The sequence below is a fragment of the Lissotriton helveticus genome, chromosome 2_1 (assembly GCF_964261635.1).
Source record: "Lissotriton helveticus chromosome 2_1, aLisHel1.1, whole genome shotgun sequence".
NCBI classification, from domain to species: Eukaryota; Metazoa; Chordata; class Amphibia; order Caudata; family Salamandridae; genus Lissotriton; species Lissotriton helveticus.
The window spans coordinates 147,689,976-147,711,312 of NC_136059.1; the positions used below are offsets into that span (position 1 = coordinate 147,689,976).

General features: G+C 47.0%; 1 protein-coding gene across 1 annotated transcript in view; it reads right to left on the reverse strand.

Moving 5' to 3' along the window:
• TESK1 (testis associated actin remodelling kinase 1) overlaps positions 1-21,337 on the reverse strand; it is a 493,128-nt gene that overhangs the window by 16,992 nt on the left and 454,799 nt on the right. The window contains exon 8 of the mRNA XM_078674640.1: positions 3,523-3,612. Coding sequence (XP_078530766.1) covers positions 3,523-3,612 — 90 coding nt within the window. The remainder of the gene's footprint in view (positions 1-3,522; positions 3,613-21,337) is intronic.

Consider the following 21,337-nt stretch of genomic DNA (forward strand, 5'->3'; position numbering starts at 1 on the left):
AAACAACAAGTGATGGACTGAATGTGGATCAATGTCACACATCCCCCAGTCAAAAGATCTGGGCCCAAATCCATCGTTTTTTTGCACTCCACACCACCCTGGGTCAGATAATGGCTTTATGCAAATCAGCTCTGACCCTGTTGCCCCATGGGAACAGTCCAGTCCGAACTACAACAGCCATATCTTTCCCAGACCGGAATCAAGCATCCGAGGACCGGACCGGTTTCGAGGTAACACCTCTCTTCAGCCCGGCTAGCTTGACTCCAAGTGGTGTGGAGTGCCTGGGACCCACGTCTGGGCATCCCCAGCGCACTTAGGGCGGCAATTGCAAAAAACAACAAGTGATGGACTGAATGTGGATCAATGTCACACACTCCCCCAGTCAAAAGATCTGGGCCCAAATCCATCGTTTTTTTGCACTCCACACCACCCTGGGTCAGATAATGGCTTTATGCAAATCAGCTCTGACCCTGTTGCCCCATGGGAACAGTCCAGTCCGAACTACAACAGCCATATCTTTCCCAGACCGGAATCAAGCATCCGAGGACCGGACCGGTTTCGAGGTAACACCTCTCTTCAGCCCGGCTAGCTTGACTCCAAGTGGTGTGGAGTGCCTGGGACCCACGTCTGGGCATCCCCAGCGCACTTAGGGCGGCAATTGCAAAAAACAACAAGTGATGGACTGAATGTGGATCAATGTCACACACTCCCCCAGTCAAAAGATCTGGGCCCAAATCCATCGTTTTTTTGCACTCCACACCACCCTGGGTCAGATAATGGCTTTATGCAAATCAGCTCTGACCCTGTTGCCCCATGGGAACAGTCCAGTCCGAACTACAACAGCCATATCTTTCCCAGACCGGAATCAAGCATCCGAGGACCGGACCGGTTTCGAGGTAACACCTCTCTAATTGGCCTGCAGCACTGCTTGTGCCACCCACTTAAGAAGCCCTGTAGCCATGTCTCAGGTCTGCCATTGCAGAGCCTGTATGTGCAGTTTACACTGCCATTTCAACCTAACCGTTTCCTTTTTAAATAGGGTAGCCCCTGGAAAACCCAGAGGGCAGATTGTAATGTATGTAAAAAGTAAGGCATGCACTATTTAAGTGTTGCATGCACTGGTAGTGAAAAACTCTTACATTTGTTTTTCACTACTGCAAGGCAGATCTCTCCCATAGGATAACATTGGGCTTAACTTATTACATATTTAAGTGTAATTCCCAAATGTGAAGAGATAGACTTTTCAAGTTTGGTGTCTCTGAACTCACAATTTAGAATCACAACTTGTGGTGCAGTTGGATTTTAAATTGCAGTTCTAAAAGAGCAATTTGTATTAAGTTAACATTTTATTACTTTAGCCATTGGGTGCCTGCTGTCTGTCTCCGATACACGCCTGTGGAGGGTAATAGCTAGGCTTTGTGCATTTTCCCCTAGACAGCCTCACAGAAAGTGAGCCTAGGTGTGACTTGATAGGCCAGCTACATCCTGATGGGATATCCTGGGCAGGATGGGAGGGAGGAGGACATATTCTCACACTTACCACTGAATAGGCTGTGTCTTGTCCCCACACAAAGGGCTGCATACCCCCTGTAATGAGTCTGGAGTCAGGGGAGTAAGGGAGTACCTCTATGTACCTCAAAGACTCCACTTCAAAGGAACAACTAGATATAAGTACTGGAACTCTGACACCACTTCAGTACACTTGTGGATCTGTGAAGAATTTGCCAGGAAAAGAACTGCTGTCCTGCTGAAGGACTGTTACTCTGCTGTACTGCTGCTTTGCAGGACTCCAGCCTTGCTGAGCTACCCTTCTGCCTGCTGTTCCCCTGGTTGAATGAGAACGACCAGACCTGCAATCAATTTAACCCAGAGTGACTCCAATGGCCTGAAGTCTCAGGGACATAAGACTTCCATCCCTCCTGCACCTACACCTGGGCCATGCAAGCGGTGAGCCCCACCAAGAGGTGCCACCCTAGTCCTAAACCCTTGAAAGTGGGCATAAGGAGTTTGCGCTATCGGAACCGACGCATCCTCTGCTACAAAAGCAGAATCAACGCACCGACTCAAAGATCTTGGACAGGTTGGATAAAAAACTCGGCCTCTAAAGAAGAATAAATATACACAGGGGGGCCAAAACCTTAAACCTTCATCAGCTTCGTAATGGAACCCGAACAAAACCTGAAGCAAGCAAGTAAATGGGCCTCGTCAAAACAGGTTCCTTGATTTATGAAAGAGCTACAACTGGGTTACAATCGGTCCCTGACAACCATCTGGTATGGTGTAACTGTCTCTACTGCACTTGTAAATTTGTCAATCGTATAAGTTATGGTACATAATAGTATTATATCTTTGTAGGACTCTTAACAATACATACTTTTCTCCTGGTGGGAGGAGGGCCATCTATATTGCAACCTAAGTGCTGCAATGGATTTCCTTTAATAACCCATCTTTGGCTACTGCCCTGTTTCTAGCTGGAGATCTTGGCAAGTGGAGACAGGAACACGAAGGAAAGTTCCCATAAATCTGAATTTGTGTTTATGTCTAGCCTACTAGGCACTGCATTTGCTGACTGTTGCGAGGCATATTGTGGTTTACCATGATCATAGAGGGGCTTGGAGCTCGCCCACCGCTTACCAATAGTTGGCTTTTATAATTATTTTCATTTGTCTGATTCCTATTCGTATCCAGGCATATCAATCTCACGTCCCTCCCATGGAGCACTGCCCGTTCTCCGTGTGTGTTTGCTTAGTTTCTGTGCTAAATGTCCGGGAACTACATTATTCTTTTTATGTGAGCAATCACAGAGAGTGCATGTGTTTTTGGGTCATCTTCCTCGTGTTCTTCTCTACCCTGTCGTACTGCTGCATGTCCCTGCCAGCTTCTCCCTGCACCTCTGTGCTGTCCTAAACATGTGTGCTTTTCTGTATTGCATTCGCTGCCTGCACTTCCAATTGTTGCTGCTGTGTCCCCCTGCCGTCCCTCTTTCACATCCGTGTCCTCCTGCCATCCCTGGTGTTGCTTCCAACCACACTGTTGCTTCCACAAACACCCTGCCCAATTCAACTCGACTGATAAGCTGAACCGGCATTTTGTAGCAGCGTGTGCATTGAGGACGCTGTGCAGAGGGGCTAAGAACCATTGGCAATGCCAACAGCAGCGGCGGCTCCTCCAAAATGGCAAAGGAGCGTCGCCCCACTGGCTTAGGGCAAGCAGCTAAAAAAAGAAAAAACAATATCTTACTATTGGTTTATCTTTTAGCTGCGAATGCAGGGAGGGGCGGGGTGGGGCGATCCATGGGAGGTGGAAGGAGTGGTATGTGCACTTGTAAGCCGCCAGCATGTCAGTTTGGCAGGCCGTCTCAGGCTGGCCAAACTGACATGCGCACTTTGCTTTCTCCACTCCGGCTGTCCTATACACTTATCCTTGTTTTCCCCCAGTACCTCCACGCGCCCCCTTCTTATAAGTGCCACGTGAGGGGGCTACGCTGATGCACTCTGAAGAGCACCGCTCAGTCACACTTACATTGCAGCAGTGGAAAGCCAGCAGCAGGAAGGCGGACGGGCAGTCGGCGTTCACCATGTTCCGGAAGGTCTGCACGTCCAAGCCGAAGTCCTAAGAGACAAGGGAGGCAGAAGAAGAGAGATAAGTGGGCAGCACTGCTGAACAGGTGTACCACTTTACAGCTCTGTCAATATACAAGTGAAGCTAGAACACAAACAACACAGGGCTCTCTCTAAGAAAGACTCTCGCGACAGTACTGGATCTTCACCAGCAGGTGGCGATAAAGGCATGCAAGTGCACTCTATGGAGACACGGCATCGCCTCTTCTCACAGCGCCAGAGCGGACGACGGATTCCTCGTGTTTACACTTCAAAGGCACAGGTATGCTACATCTAGAGCCCTATACACGAGCAGGGGTCGTGGATATCCCAAAGTGCATCCTTTGTTAATAGGCACCAAGCTCTGGATTCCTTTTGGGGGGGTGGGGGGGCGGGGGGGGGAAGGCACTCTTCATAAAACAACCACTTGCAAGGCCAATAGGTCTCTGTTTAATATGGTAATGCATGCAAACGCTGTCAGCATGCACTAGCATATAAAAGCCACACCCACTGGCCTCTGCCGCATACCTCCATATTGTTCCAGGCCCAGCTCTCCTGTGCTGCTGCACTGCTCTGCTTCCTCCCGTTTTACTGAGTGCTATATCCTGCTTTTGCCTCGTTTTTAACTGCTTTCTCCATCTATTCCCCCGTTTTATCTCTCTGGATGTTTTTCCCTGCTTTCGCCTTGTTTTTCACTGCTTTCTCCGTGAAGCAGCTAGCAACTCCAGCATCTGGAGACCCTCATGGGTGATTTACAGCACTTTATAAATCCTGATCGATTAGTTGAAAGTGATAGTTTGCTTCAGGATTTTTCTCTCACACACATTTTAAAATGGAGTCTAGAAATGTTATTCCTGTTGCTGGCAATGCAAGCATTGGCAAAGCCAATTGATCTGGCTTTAATGCGCTAACACACGCAAAAAAGGAAACGCAAAATGCTATTCGCATATTAAAGGCAGAACATTTGCTTCGAAGGGAAGGGGTCATGCAGTGAAATAGCATATCAGGGTCTCATTGGCAAGCTTGAATCATCAGCAATCATAAATATCAAGGGTTCCAGACTGTCCCTTAGTGCAACGATTGCAGGACGGGTTTTAAAATCCTGCTGCCTCATCATTCACTGTGACAAGGCGTGCATACACATTCACGCACAAGTGCTATTAGCACGGTTTACTGTAATAAAATCAGACCTAAAGCTCTACCAATGCTTGCTTTACGACTGATATTACACACAACGTCTCACACATATTTACATTATACTCTGCTTTCACACACACACACACACACACACACACACACACACACACACACGCACACACACAGATATGTACAACACTGATCCTTCCCCTTCCTCGCCGCCAAGACCTGGAACACCCTCCCCACCCATCTGCGGCAGACCCAAGACCTGCTCACCTTCAGAAAGCTCCTCAAGACCTGGCTCTTCAAGCAGTAGCGGCACCCCTCCCCTCAGCGTCTTGAACAGGGTCAAGAATGATTTGCATATGGCTGGGTCCAAACTGGGGTGGTGTGATGAGCAAAAGAATGATGGATTAAACTCAGATCCTTGTGACTGGGGGTGAATTTTTGCATTGTCCAACATTCAGTCCATCAATTGTGTCTTTTGCATATAGAAAAGCATACAAAGACATCTAGAAAAAGTTCTTAGTGTCGTCTTGAACAGGATCTTCTATCGCCCCATTTCACTCCTCCCTTGGGTTGGCAAGGTGTTGGAAAAATACATAAATGCCCAGCTGGTCCAGTTCATTGAAAATCACTCCCTACTGGATGTCTCCCAGACAGGTTTCAGGCCGAAACATGGCACCGAAACTGCCTTACTAGCGGTCGCCGAGGAATCCCGAAGGGTTCTGGATCAGGGAGGATCAGTGGCAGTGATCCTCCTTGATCTAAGCGCCGCCTTCGATACGGTCAGCTATGCCACCTTGCTGAACCGTCTCCGGGACATCGGAGTCTCAGGCGACGCTCTAAGGTGGTTCGACTCCTTCCTGTCCGATAGATCATTTCAGATCTTCGATGACGACATAATATCAACCAGCAAGCCTCTCAGATGTGGAGTACCACAGGGCTCTTCTTTGAGCCCTGTGCTATTCAATGTCTACATGAGACCACTGGCTGGGATCGTCGAACCGTACGGCATCAAAATTGTGTCGTACGCCGACGACACTCAGCTAGTGGTGTCATTGGCCCGAGAGAACATCAGTCAACTCCATGGAGGCCTGCGGAGCTGCCTGGAAGATGTTAAGGAGTGGATGACCAGCTCCTCCCTTAAACTGAATGGAGACAAAACGGAGCTCTTGCTGCTGGGCCCAGCCTCGCCGATACCTTTCATTTCCCTATGGCCCCAAGCCCTGGGCACTCACCCTACCCCCAAGGAAAGCGTCAAGAGCCTGGGAGTGTGGCTGGACAGGAAGCTTTCCTTTTCCACCCAGGCTACTAAGCTGTCCGCCACCTGCTTTGGCATCCTTAAAACTTTAAGGAAAGTTCTTCCACTTCTTCCTCTAGAAGCCAAGAAAGTGGCAGTACAAGGCCTCATCCAGTCCCGCCTGGACTCAAACAATGCCCTATATGTAGGGGCTCCCGAGATGACTCTCCGGAAACTCCAGGTGGTGCAGAACTGCGCAGCACGCACCCTGCTACTGATTCCACGAGCCCAGTCAGCCAGACCTGCATTAAAAAGCCTTCACTGGCTACCAGTCAAGCACAGGGTGACATTCAAGGCGCTGTGCATTGCGCACCGGGCCTTTTGGAAAACAGGACCCGCAATTAACAGCAACCTTGTCATCCCCTACCACCCAAACAGGAACCTCCGCTCCACTGAGGCTTTCCTGGCAGTGGTTCCTAGAGTGAAGAGAGCCAGATCCGGGGGTAGGCTGTTCTCACTGAACACAGCTAAACTTTGGAACACCCTCCCCCTCTCACTCCGTTCCAACCCGGACCTGCTCTCATTCCGTAAAAAGTTGAAGACTTTATTATTTGCCAAAGCCTCCGAGCACTAATCTGTCACTCAGCAGGTCTCTCCAATTCGTATCTCAGCGCTTGGACACCCTTGGGCAGCAACCGCGCTCAATAAATCTATTTCTATTCTATTCTATTCTATTCTTCATATTTGTTGTTGTTGCTGGCTATGCTCGTATTTAGGCACTTTCAGCCAAGCCCTGGCTCGACCACCTCTAACTGCAGGGAGCTCCCTGGAGTCAGGGGAAATGTTATTCCCGGTACCCGAAGGGATGTCATCCAATAAAAAAATATATACATACATAATTTTACCGCACCAACGTAAAGTATAATCCGCTCAGCCCAGAGCTCCTTAACCACTGACTACGCAGCAGCATGGACTGGTAGGACTCACTGCTTCTGGGAGCTATGAGCAGCACTGTGGCTGCATCTCTCAGCACAGGTTAAGGCCAGTGACCATGTGGCTGTAACCAACAGGGCAGCAACTACATGAAGGAGTTGGGGGGCACTAACATAATAGGGTCTGGGGCATTGGCGATGCAAGGGCAGAGCTGCACAATGTAGCAACACAAAGGACACGTAATGTTAAACTTGTCTAAGTCACAGATGGTTGTCCCATATGAGCACTCCCATAAACTGCGCTAAAGCAGTAAAAGGGAGGCAGCAGATCGAGTTTAGGTCAGATTGGTCGTGTCAGAGTAGTGATTAATAACTCCGAACCCTCGAAAAACTCAGAAACTTACTCTAGAAACTCCCTTAGCTCTCGCTTATGGCTGCCAGTGCTGACCGATTTGCTTTCCCGATGCTTTTTGCTGCTGCGGTCCAGCTTCGGCAAAAAGATACGCTTTTTTCTCTTTATCTATTGAGTCATCCTGTATGGCCACGCAAGTGTCATAACGCGACAGCAATACATTGATGACAAATGCGTCATAAAGCGGCAACCATTTTTTTAATGTACTGCTACAAGATAGTGGAAACAAATCTTGGCACAGTATGTTGTAGCTTGGAAGTTGTAATATAATGCCGCATGCACTCGTTGTCGTGTTTTGTTATATGGGGGCACCATATATTCTATGAATTCCAATATTTGTATATGTGCGTCTTCTGGGTGAAGTTTCAAGTTCTGTTCTCCTGCGTACCGACTTACTGCTGTCGGTTCGGCCAGTAAGTTGCAGGACAGCAGATTTCGAGGAACAATTGAGTCAGGGCACGAGTCGGGGTACACGCGGGTGGACACCACCCACTTACTCTTTTCTCAGGGTTAACACCCTGCGTAAAAAAGTGTCCCAGCTAAATGTGCTAAACTGGTCCGGGTGTAATTTCCAAACACTGAGACACTTTTAGCAGCGCCTGCACGTTGTCTGCTTTCCATCTGCACCACCTCGTGCAGGCGGGTACTGGGCTTTCTTATTTAAGACTCTTGCTGGGCCCATAAAAAAGGAGTTACAGGGAAAGGGTAAACCCGGAGTCACTGGGACCTGGGTACTAGACGGTATATATCAAAATGGTCCCAGTGTATTAATGGCTTTCACATGGAGGGGAAAGAAGTACACAAATAAAGAATCTTGACAGCAGTATCGAATGGAAGAGAAAACAATAATTTTCGTCCAATGTTATTTAATAACATTGGGGATATGCATTTTTTGAAGATAAATATCATGAGAAAAACCTAACAAGGTATCAAATTCACATGAGTGGTGCCCAGAGGAAGGGGGAGGGAGTGTAAGATAGTAAGTGATGGGAAAGAAAGTTTTGTGGTGGTGACAAAATATCACAAACAGTTCTGGTATATATTGGTCATATACCGGATAGGCAAAGTCCACATACTATATACATATTTGCCATATAACACATAAGGTCACAGTCTATTTATCACTATCGATTGGGTATTGGCAGTTGTTCTAAAGTCGTCGACGTTTCGACCCCTATTCCGTAGGTCTCTTGAACCTTACTATCGGGGTCTTCCTCAGGACAGGTGCGAAGTGAACGGGGCTGGGGGCACCTAAAAAAGAAGGGCAGTGTATCAGTACCCGACTACAAACTAAAAAAGCTAAAATAAAGTCCCAAAAAGTTGGGCAGGGTTACTTAATATTACCATAAGCGTAAGTAAGTGTGTTTTGGTCCTTTCAATTAGGAATGCTATCGTAGTTTTTATGCCTAATTATTTTGGCTAATGGCCACCTTTATTACGCAGGTGACGCCTCACTCCTACCCATACTTTGTACCTTGGAGAGCCACGGAGCCCCGTTTCTCCAGGACTGACTTGTAAGGGAAACAACCGTCCTCTCCCGCGCAACGCTTATGGTAATATTAAGCAACCCTGCCCAACTATTTGGGACTTTATTTTAGTCCAAATGATTACACCAAATGATATTTCTAATTAGTCCTACACTTATTACTCCTTTCTTGCCTATTCCTCTCTTAACTACTATGCTAACGATTCACCGCAAATACATAATGTAATAGCAGTGAAGGTTCGCAAATGATACCAAATGTAAACTCTCCAACTAGATGGGCACGGACTGACTGTAACCCAAATAAGGCAGAAGCCATCTTTCTTGAGCGAGGCAGGCACTGCGTATCATCTTACTGGAAAAACAATTTTGGGGAACATAATAAACCGTTTTAAACGAAGCATGCCACTCTTGCTTCCAAAACAGAAAGTAAATTAATTACATCCCGTTTTGGAAGCAAGAGTGATCGTGCTTCTTTTAAAACTGTTCATAAATCAAGGCCCAAAAGGGTGCAGGAGAGCCCTGCTGCGATGAAGCTCACAAGGGAGTAGGCAGCCGCTAGTAGGGGTCATAAGCGAGCAACGGAGCCCTAAGGGAGCAGTGGCAGCAACAGACACCCGGGATTGAGCCCAAAATCTTGTAATATGGCATGAAGGCAGCAGCACAGTTGCCGGAAGGCGGGGTACGCGTCTATACACGGGCCCAGGCTCCAGAACCGCCATGGGGACAAATAAATGGCAGAAGGGAGTTCAGTAAATGCCAAAGACATGACATAAGGACCTCAGAGGAAACCTCGGCGGCGTGGAGTCAGGATGACCTGCCCGTAGGTGGCAACTTGGCACCCCCCACGTACTTCAGTAGTGGCATGGCAGCAGTGGATTCATGCACAGGCCGAGAACTCTCCTCGGTGTTAAAATGCCAACTTGTGCTGCAGCCTGCAGGCCAAGAAGATTGAAATGCGCAGGCAGAGCTGAGGACGTGTGAGGGGGTCAGGACTGGAATAGCAGGGTCCCTGCGGATTCAAATGGAGGTGCATTGAGAGAGTGGGATGTTCCTCAGTGCTAGAAGGTGCCAGGCTGTTCCATGTCAAGGGTGAGGCGATTTGGAAGCACACCTGATCCGTCCAGTTAGTGGATTAGCAGCGGGCGCTGCAGGGCGTATACATTTATATGCATGATGTTCTATATTACTTTGAATGCAATACATTTCAGTCAATCTGGGGCTTCAGTGATGCGCACCTCAGAGGTAAATCCACTATAATTTCGAAAACACTACTTTGATCAGAAGGCACTCAAAAGTGAAAGATTAAAGGCACATTACAAGTTATTCGCAGATCTTGTACATTTCTGCAGCCCAACAGCGCCATCATGAGGACGGTTTCACCCTCAAATGAAACAGAAGAAGGAAGCTATCGGCTTCAGGAATGTGAAAGAAAGTTCTCGTATCTTGAAAGCCGATCACCCATGACGAGAGAGGAAAGCCATATGGCGCCTCTGCTCGTAAGCACGAGCCCGTGCACATGCACTCAAGCTCTAGGACACAGTGGTAGCATTTTCTGAAGCCCTTACTAAAAGTCTCGCCAGAGCACAGCGCATGCACTGGCTAAGGCGGGACCTAAAAAGGGAGAGTGAGCATGACTGGGTTGGTTGGACCTAGGGACGCCCAAACAGTCAGTACCCACAACAGTGGGCAAGCCACTCCCACACGTCCTTCGAGAAAGACTACCCACCCGCCCGGCCCCAACCAGGCCAGAAGCATAAAATGGTAGTTTTACCACTTGATATTTTTGCTTCTCGCATTGCGAGAAAGCAGTGGGGCGACGCCCCCATGCCCCTATGGAGGAGCCGCCTCTGCTTGGGGGTAAAAGATTCCTATCAAGGGTATCTGGAGTCAAAGCTGAACACACAGCCCCTATTGTATTGCACATAAGATCGCGAGCTCGTGCATCGATGGATGTTGGCTCATTTAATTGCTATATAGGAATGAAACCACTATATTGAGATAAGGACATAGATTTTAAAAATGATAACCTCAGCTAACTCATTCTCAACAAACTTCCATCTTTCCTTCCACCACTACCATGAAGCTGGATGGAGCAGCTCCTGCTTGCGAAGACCCGCCCACTGGGACCCATAGATGGATAAGCCTCTAAAGCAAATTTCCGTATTCAAGACCACCCTAAAAAATCAGAAGCACTACATACTGCGCCTCTCCAGCCTACCAGAAGCCAATAAAGGTCATCAAGGGATACTGTGAATAACCTCCAGGAAATGTGGTAACAACAAACCCCCAGATTCCCTATTACACGGCCTTCGAACAGAGATGGTATCTATGTAGATACCTCCACCGCTTTGTACGGCCTGTCTTTGGTAACCTCTATTCCTTGAGGCATACGCCCTACTTTCTGTAACCATCCGCACTGCCTATAGTCCACAATATGCTGCCATGTAAAGCCCACCTATATCCTTGATATTTCACAAAACCAACTAATGACCAATCCTGATGTACAACAAAAGGCACCACCAGAGTGCCGGGAGGGAAGGCAGGAGGACTCTCGAGTAGGAGGGTGGGAACTTAGTCAAAGAAGGGAACAAAGGGGTCATTTAAACTTGGAAGAGGTAGGTGGGTGGTTCTTCATTAAACAGATTTTAAAAATCAATTACAATAAAACAAAACAGATTAAAAAACCAAAACGAAAAAAAACATTAAACCCGTATTTAAACAAGTCGGGCTACATACCCAGAAATTAAGACAACCACATCTCACTAAATATTGATATGGATTCATAAAAACAACTGAGCACATAATAGGAACCTCTGACAATCCATTCCATGATTATGGTATTTCTAAAATGATTTGGAACTGCAGCAAAATATTTTTTTAACACATCCTGATTTGAGCGACACACCTTTCATAACTGCCAAGTTTTCAGATTCCTTATGAGGGACATTTCCATGGGTTCAGTGTACTTATGGGTGACATTCACCGTCCAAATGTATGACACTTAGCGTGACACTTTCTCGCAAGTAAAACCAAGCAGTGAAGTGCATTAAAAGAGATAAAATATCAGAAATCACACACCTTTGAGCAACGAGAAGCTCTGAAAAGATCTTGAACCTGCTGCGAAACTCCTGAAAAGCTAAGGCCACGAATTCTACTGCCCCTTCCTAAGATGATAGGACTGTAAAACAATTGTGCCACCGGCTTTCTTCAGCAACATGTTTTATATAACCTTGGGCGTAGTTCGAGAAGTAGCGCTACGTGAAGCTACGCAGAGTGCACTTCGCGAGCTACGCGTAGCACTACGCAAACTGCGTAGTACCCTGTTCGCGATGATTGCACAGTGCCCGATGCTTGTCCGCACTGTGCAATCATTGAAAACGGCATCTTTCACAGTGCGAGATGTCTTATACTGCCGCTCGAGTAGATTTTTTCACGAGTGGCAGCTTTCTCATCGCGAGCGGTCGCGAGCATACGAGACCACTCGCAATGAGAAATCTGACCTCCCCACGTTGAGAAGCTCGCCAAGAGGTTTATTTTCCATGCTCACGATCGGCAACTTGATGTTGCTGATCGCGAACGAGGAAAAAGTCTCGCCGGGATGTCATTTTGCTTGCTCGCCGTCGCCAACTTGTCGTTGAGGACCGCGAGCAAGCAAAAAATGACCGCTGCACTATGCTACGTGTGTTTGCACTGTGCTACGTGCAATTCGCGTAGTGCGCAATAGCGCAAACTATGCGAGCGTAGCGTAGTGCTTTGCCCAGGATTAGTTTTATATACAAGTAGAGTGATAGATAACAGCTGGTATTAGTATGTACTGTGACAGAGTTGCATTGTTTCTGTGAATAGCATTTGTGCACAAACAAGGAAGTGTCTTGATTTGCTTTGATCATATTAAAATCTCTTTCCAGCACACTTCAGAAATACACAAGAAACGCTTTATTTTTGCCGTCCTAACTGCTGGATGCGTAATGTTCATTTACAGGTATTTTGTTCTGTATTGCAAACTTGAATAAAAACTCCTCTCACCTTGCAGTCAGAGAATGAAAAGTAAACACTAATCCCATGGTAAAAGAATAAAGGAACCTGACATTTGACCTCTGCCTTTGAATACCTAGCAAATGTGACAAGCCAAACACAGAATTTTAAGTCCTCTTTATTTATTGCTCTTACTTTCCCCATCCACCAAATATCAGCTAGTGACCAACAGGGTGGTCAACACTGCTCTAGAGGAAGGGCCCTTTACCACACTTCTGTATTCACACTGTTCCCACAGTGTTAGAGGAGAACACAAAGATAGGACATCTGCAAGGACATGCTCCAGTGTAACCAACGTTTACAATATTGTGAGGGGGAGACAGAAACACACACACATACAGCACCCCAACCACCCTTTCCTTCCTTAAATCCCTTCCTCAGCAGAAGGATAACCTGGTTATAAAAGGCCCTGAACCTAAGTAATGGTCCTGAGCGGCTGGCAAGGGCTTCCAACGAATGAAAGGGCCTTTACTAACAAGGACAGCCCAAGGAAGAAGGGCTCTGATGCTGTTAGAACATTCCACTCACTGAGGGTAGATTACCCTAAATTAAAATGTCAGAAGAATTAAAAAAAACACTGGAATGTTGGATAGGAAGGTCTGTACCAACGATTACTGGATTGTCTTCAATTGAACTCTCAACATTCCAATAAAAGTATCACTGTCTGCACTTGCAGGCAATAACGGCTGTTAATTACCCTCGTTCCATTAAACAACAAGGGCAAGTTAATTAGGTATGCAAATATTTGTTTGCATTTTTCTACTTCGTTGTGGCTGATTAGGCTTTCCTCTCAGCAAGGGGAGGAGCCCAGACAGCCTTCTGAAAACTGGCAGCTGCTTCAGAAAAGGCTGAGGAAGCACCGCAGGAGAATGGAGCATTTTATCATAGTATGAGACCGCTCCTGCGGTGCTCGTAGCACCCACAGCACACCGGAAGGACACTGGGCAGTCGGTAGAGCCCAGAAAGGGAGGATTCTAACACGAAAATGTCATTTAGGGTGCTAACTTTATTCTTTACAAACACAGTTTTTTATGTCACATCTAAATCCCTCTGGAGATTCTCAAATGGAGCTCAGCGTTGTCTGTGTAATTGTGAAATGAGATACACAGTTGATTCAGAAGTGAGCTCAGAGTATCAGTGCTTCAAATGGGCCAGTACTGTCCCGTACGGAGTACCGGCATTTTTTTATTTTGAGAGAGAGTACCACCAGCATTTCTCAAGAGACATGCTATACTTTTAATTGGAGCATACCAGCACTTCTCAGAAACAACCAGGTACTCTGGCACAGAGTACCTGCAACTCTGGCACAGAGTACCTGCAACTCTGGCACAGAGTACCTGAACTTCTATTTTTCCATTTCGAGCACTGCAGAGGATACATGTAAATGTTGACGAGGGAAGGAGAGTGGCTGGACACTCATAGCTTTCCTGGCTGGAGGAACGGGATCAGAGAAGTACCACCATAGATCTGTTGACTTGTATTTTCCAAGTACAACAAGAACCAGAAGAGAATACAGTTGTTAATCCCCATTATTTCCTGTAGTGTTTTGCAGACAGTGAGATGGATGCATGTGACAGTACGACGACAGAACAGAACTGCTCCAAGCTGAGGAGACTGTCAACTATGATGTATTTGTATTAAGTACTTATAAAGCGCCCAACTCGGGTGCTAGACCTTATAATTACCGGTTCTGATCGTGAACCTAAAGTGGGTATAGCCATCTCTTCAGTTTTGTAGGTCTCGCCTGAGCCAGCGCATGCGCTGCAAGGTATTTAGTAAGTGGCTTTTAGAAGTGCTGCCACAGGCTTTTGCTGGCCTAGCGCTGGCGGTTACGCGCTTGTGCACGCGCGCAGCTGCCAGCTTTCAGTGCCCGATCAGGCGCCATCTGGCTTTCCGTTATGGCTTTCCCTTGCCACGCGAACCACTCGCAGGCTTACCTTCTGCCCCCCCCCCCTTAGTTAACAGCCCCCCACCCCCACCACAGAGTGTGTCTCGCGGCCGCGCGTCTTGTTTTAGTCCCAAGGACACAACCCTAGAGTGTCTCATGTCTGCGAAGTCTCGTAAGCTGTAGCACAGTCTTCTTTGTGTCGGACTAGCTTATATTGGACACAGACGGTCTTTATAAATCCCTCGAACCCCGATTACTTGTTCTTGCAGGGACAGGGCACGGTCGTAAAGATTGCAATTTCCGTACTGCAGCCACTGCTGAAGCCTGTCTGGGGATTTTCAAGGAGATTTTTCTCCTCGAGTAATTCTACAACTTGAGGACCACTTGATTCTAGAACTACAGCAGGAGGGGTAGGTTGAAAAACAGCAATATTATGGCGGAACCTAGGTCCGATCCCTGTTTTTATTTATTTCCATTTTTTTTATCAAAGGCATAACCTGGTCAGCTCTTAGCTCATTGGGGATTATTCATTGGAAGCTTTATTTAAAAGGGTCCAGAATGGTAAAATTGAGAATAGACGCTGGAAAAAGAGTTACTGAGTGAAAGGATGGTGCTGGAGATTTCAGACAGTTACCTTCTTGATCCGGGACCAGGTGTAAGTCGATGTTGGGGAGGTTGTAAAGTGGGTCGGCTTGTCTTGTGGATTTAGTGGAACTTCAATACTTTTTTTTTGTAGTGATTCAACACCGTATTTCACCACACACTCATCAAGAGACTACACCACATCGGGATCCAGAGAGACGAACTCAAGTGGATCGTATCCTTCCTCACAGGACAAACAGAGAATCTGCCTACCACCTTCACTTCGGAACCCCAGAGCCCATCTGCGGTGTCCCTCAAGGTTCATCCCTTACCCTATCCTGTTTAACGCTTACATGATGCCCCTGGCCAACATCATCAGAACCCATGGCCTCAACATCATATACCACATAGACAATATCCAGCTAATCCTCTCACTCTGAGACGACCCCCTCCACCGCCAGGACCACCTTTCACAACTGCACGACGAGTGTCGCTGTCTGGATGAAGACCAACTGCCTGAGCATCAAAACACAGATAAGTCGGAAGTGCTGATTTTTGGGAACACCTCTCTGTGGAACGACACCTAGTGGCACTCCGAACTCGGACTCACACAGACAGACCACGTCTGCAACCTTAACATCATACTGGACAGCAAACTCACAATGATATGCCAGATCAACGTAGTCTCCTCCGCCTGCTTCCACACCCTCTGCATTCTCCAAAAGATCTACAGATGGCTCCCTGTCAGCCCCAGCAAAACTGTCCTTCAAGCCCTAGTCATCAGCCGGCTGGACTACAGTAAACACACTCTACGCAGGAATCACCACTCAACTCCTAAACAGACTCCAGATGATTGAGAACGGAGTTGCCAGGCTCATCCTCGACGTTCCCAAACCCACATCTTCCTCCACCTCAGGAACCTCCACTGGCTACGCATCCAGAAAAGATGCCAATTCATGACGCGGACACAAGCCTACAAGGCCCTCTATGACCAAGAACCTGCACATATCAACCACTATATGCGCTCCACCTCCCTCGCACACACTCCCTGCATCCAGCGGAGCTACAGTGGATGATGTTTCTTCTCCTACTCCGCCGCCAAGTCCTAAAACGACCTTCCCCTTCACCTCCGAACTTCATCCTCTCTCCAGCAATTCAGAAAGGGAATCCAGGCCTGGCTCTTCGACTGATCCCAGCAAGAACTTAGACCCTGGATACCCTTGCGGGTGAGTAGCAGAACTTTATGAATCCGAGTTGATTGATTGTTTTCTTTGTCTTCAAAATATTTAGAGAACATCTCAGTTTTAAGTTTGTTATGTTAATCAAGGTTGGTCGCTAGGGAGAGAGGTGGGGTTCCGCTTTACTGTTTCAAATGGTCTTTTGAGACTGTTTTTCACTAGGACTGATTTTGGGTCTTATAATGGTGGCTTATAGTAGTAAAGATTTGTTTTTTTATCTTTTGTTTTGACTGCAGAAGTTATCTAGAATATATGACAAGGCGGTTAGTGTCGCTGAGCAATTTCCTCCCTTATTATGGTTTTTCAAGAACCCTGAGCCAAATGTTTTGTTTTGTTCCAGTTCAGTTTTGGGGATGCTAGTGTCAATGGACAAACCCACACCTTTTCTTTTTTACTCCTGTGTGCGTTGATTTTCTTGTACCAGGACAATGTAGGTTCTATACGGATTTTGGTGCTCCCCGATGGACCAGTCTCTCCTATAATAGAAGTTCAGTGATGGCTTATCTCTTTATCACATTGGAGTTTTAAGAACGCCAGCTGTGAAGTTCTTAAGTTTGTATTCAGAGTACAAAGACACAATGTGCAATTGGTCAAATAGAAATTCATTCAAGGTGCTAAGCCCAAAATACAAAGAATCATGACCTCATCAAGAGAGTTCAATGACAAAATTGATAAATATTCTCCTTCTTAGTGGGGCGGGGAGGACACCTCCTTACTATGTAAAATCACACACTTATAGAATTTTAAACAAAAGGTTAATTTATTCATTACAGTAGTAAATGGTCCTGAGGCTCAAAACTAATAGAAGCATTTGTAACAGAATACATTCAAGGATGTTCACTTCTCACTATTATACTACCTGGGATTCTGTGCTCAGAGCGTCAGGTACATGGGGAGACAACTTATGTATAATGTTATTCATTCTGGGACAGCTTAACTCAGCCTTGAGAAAATTAAATTTCATTCAGAACATGGAGTAAAGTCTTTAGCTTGCTCTGTGAAGCACAGTAATTCTTCAGTCTACCAGAGAATGAAACAGTAAAGTTAATCAAGTGGTGTGGCATGCAATTCTGTTAAAGATGGACGACAGAGGCCAAGTTCACCTGTTTCACTTAAAGCACAATTTCTAAGGTTACCAACATTAAACTTCCGCAAATTAGCATTCACTAGTTCATCTACAATCTTCTTCATGGTTGGGAACTGTGTGGTGAGTGGAGGTTATGGGACCAATCCCACATGGGATGGGTGGGTCTGAGTTGAGTACATCCTCAGCTCAGATCACAAGATCAAGGATGGATCCTTCCTGATAGTTGGGTGCCGAGTAGCCTTGTGTGAAGTTATTACAGCTTGGCCCTGAGCCAACCCACAATGCAAGTAGGAGTATGTTGTCTGATTTTAATACTATTTGTTCTGTTATCTTTATGAGTTGGTCAACAAATAGCAGGTTGTCTACAGGAGGATAATGGATTAAGTGGAATGGGTTGTGGTTTTATCAAGGGATTACAAACATTTAAAGGAATATTGGTCAGTTTTTCTGGTTGCTTGCATTGAAAGGAATGCAACACCTATTTCTGTATGAAACAGGCAAATTAGTAAGTATTAAGAGGCAGGAGTAGGTCAGTAACATATTGGGAGGCGTCATGCCATGCTTGATAGTTCCACTCTATATTCCACTGCTGATCTGCAGCTATCCCATAGGTAGTTACGATAGGAGCAGACCGAGATGGATGTCAAAGGTATTGGGTTCACAATTAGGTTGGCAAGGTTAGCTATCCTCCAAGTTGGTATGGACTGTTTTTTTAGGAATGTCTGAGACATCCGTGGGGATGTGCAATAAAGTGTACAAGTTGTCTTGGCGGAGAAAGTCTTCAATATCTGTATCAGACAAATGGGAGGAGGCTTTGGCATGTCTGTTCTTTGTTACAACAGGGTCTTGCATCACTATTTGTCTGTGGTTTGGTTTTGAATGAAGGGGTGAAATTTAGTACCTGGGACCATCATGGAAATTGCAAAGTAAAAAAGTGTACTGGCTGGGATATCAGCCTAGTTTTCACCTCAAAGGAGTAGAGTTTGGAGGATAATCTGCAGACGTTTGAGAATAGGATATGCAATTCAGGAGGACTTAAGCGTTGTAGACGAAGGAGGGAGCTTACGTCCTCTAGTGTTGGAGAGCATTTGTGGTCCAGAGAATCTTTAGTCAAAAAAACATTCATATTGAGAGGTTGAAGGGAGAAAGAACTGGCATGGTGCTCCTTTGCCGGTGTTTGCATTAACAGTCTGTAGGCGCCTCCTATGTGTGTTCAATATCCACTTCAGAATGGAGTGTGAGGTTTTGTCTATAGTGGAAGGGTAATAGTCAGGTGGAGGGCGTAGTACCCGAAGCGACTGGGCTATTTAGCCTTGCTGCTTATAACATTTCCAGTGGTAGTCCTAGAGATGTGCACAAGTTTGGCGGGTGGACTCTTGCCATTTATGTGAGGGAGGGCCTCGGGATTGGGGGAGATAGTGAGCGGTGCTGTGGCACCGACGGGAGCGGTGCTGTGGGGCCGACGAGCGGTGCTGTGGAGCCGACGAGCGGTGCTGTGGAGCCGACGAGCGGTGCTGTGGAGCCGACGAGCGGTGCTGTGGAGCCGACGAGCAGTGCTGTGGAGCCGACGAGCGGTGTTGAGGAGCCGACGAGCGGTGTTGAGGAGCCGACGAGCGGTGTTGAGGAGCCGACGAGCGGTGTTGAGGAGCCGACGAGCGGTGTTGAGGAGCCGACGAGCGGTGCTGTGGAGCCGTCGAGCGGTGCTGTGGAGCTGATGAGCGGTGCTGTGGAGCGGACGAGCGGTGCTGTGGAGCGGACGAGCGGTGCTGTGGAGCGGACGAGCGGTGCTGTGGAGCGGACGAGCGGTGCTGTGGAGCGGATGAGCGGTGCTGTGGAGCGGATGAGCGGTGCTGTGGAGCGGATGAGCGGTGTTGTGGCGCTGATGAGGGGTGTTGTGGAGCTGATGAGGGGTGTTCTGGTCATACATCTGAGATGTGCAGAAGGGTTCAGTTCACTTTCTACTTTGTGATCATCATCCATTTTGGGTGAGAGCTTGTGTGCTGTTGGGATTTCAGAATTGTTCTGATCAGTTGGGCTGAATTTGTGGGTTGTGGGAATACTCTCTCGTTAGTGTTTTCCTTATGTTCTAAGCATTGGGGACTGCACATATAAATGTTTTATGTCCACATGTGATGCTTAGACCAGGATGTGCCCCTTGTTATAGATTGAGGTGGGGACACAAAGTCCCAAGGATCACCCAGCTGTCACGTGGTCAGACATTTCATTAACAGTATCCTGAACGATGGGTGGACAGGAAGATTTCAACACAAAGCTGGCCTGCAGTCCCATGATGGATGGTAGACGTGCGCTTATATTTCTGTCAAGGCTTGCTCCCTTCCTTGAAGACTACTCGAAAGAAGTGAAAAGAAGAGGAAACGCAGGTTGAAAGACAGGATTACTAGAGATGAATGGAGCTGCAAAGGAGGATGTTTTCCTTGGCTCAGGCCAGGGTTTTCCACCCTCACAGTGCTGCCTGCTGTCCTGGTGACATTCTGTACAGTCAATTAAATTACCACAGCAGATCAGGCATTGAAGGGCATCCCAAAATCGGACTTTCATTCACTGGATACAGTAATCCTGTTTGGAAGGAGTGCCGGCGCGTGGCCCTGAGAAAGAAAGGCGGGCTGGATGCACTGAAGCATGTGGCAGGCGCCGCAGCTAAGCTGAGAGAGAGGATTAGGCAGCAGCCTGCGAGGGTGCCAAGCCTGCGGAGCAGGCAGGGAGGTGGGAACATGAGGCTCGAGGGTGCCAAGCCTGCGGAGCAGGCAGGGAGGTGGGAACGTGAGGCTCGAGGGTGCCAAGCCTGCGGAGCAGGCAGGGAGGTGGGAACGTGAGGCTCGAGGGTGCCAAGCCTGCGGAGCAGGCAGGGAGGTGGGAACGTGAGGCGGCACTTCTGGAGGCCCTGGGGAGTATTGAAGCATGGGGCGGCACCCTAGGATGGACTCACGCTTCCTGAGAGAGGGACAAGGGGTAAAGTGCACAGAGTTCAAAAGCCAGAAAACAGATAAGGCAAACATCTGGGAGGTGTCTGCTACATAAATATTTTGATATAAAATATCTAAACTTAAAATGTATCTTATTGTAATATATATATATATATATATATATATATATATATATATTTTTTTTATTTTTTTTATTTACATAACGATTAATGGAGTTAAATATAAACATCACATTAACATTAAATATATTTAATTAAATGCAATCTTTAAAGATACATTAATTTAACCTTCTATTCCTTAATTTTAATTCACACCTCACTGAACCCTAAAAAAAACCCTACTAGCCGTATACACTACTCATCCCTGAACCCTAAAACTCCCTACTACCCATATATACAACCCAACCGATCTTGGCGGATGGGTCACTCCGTCACAACGGTGGTGGATATCCTATCTGCCAACATTTAAATCCATAGGATATAATGGGATTTATATTTCGTCGGACGGGATCCATCCCCGCTGTGATGGAGTGACCCGTCTGCCGAGTTCTAAATCGGGCCCTGGGTCTTTGACATCGGGCCAGCACCCGCACGCCATGAATGATGAGAATCTGCACCTCAGCCCAAAGCACACACGGGGAGACACACAGGCCATGCCTTTCTTCTACAAGCTTTAAAAGTCTTACCATGACATCAGTAAAATTCCAAGAAGAAAATGATTTTTATTTATTTTTTACGTTCAGCCGTACTGAAT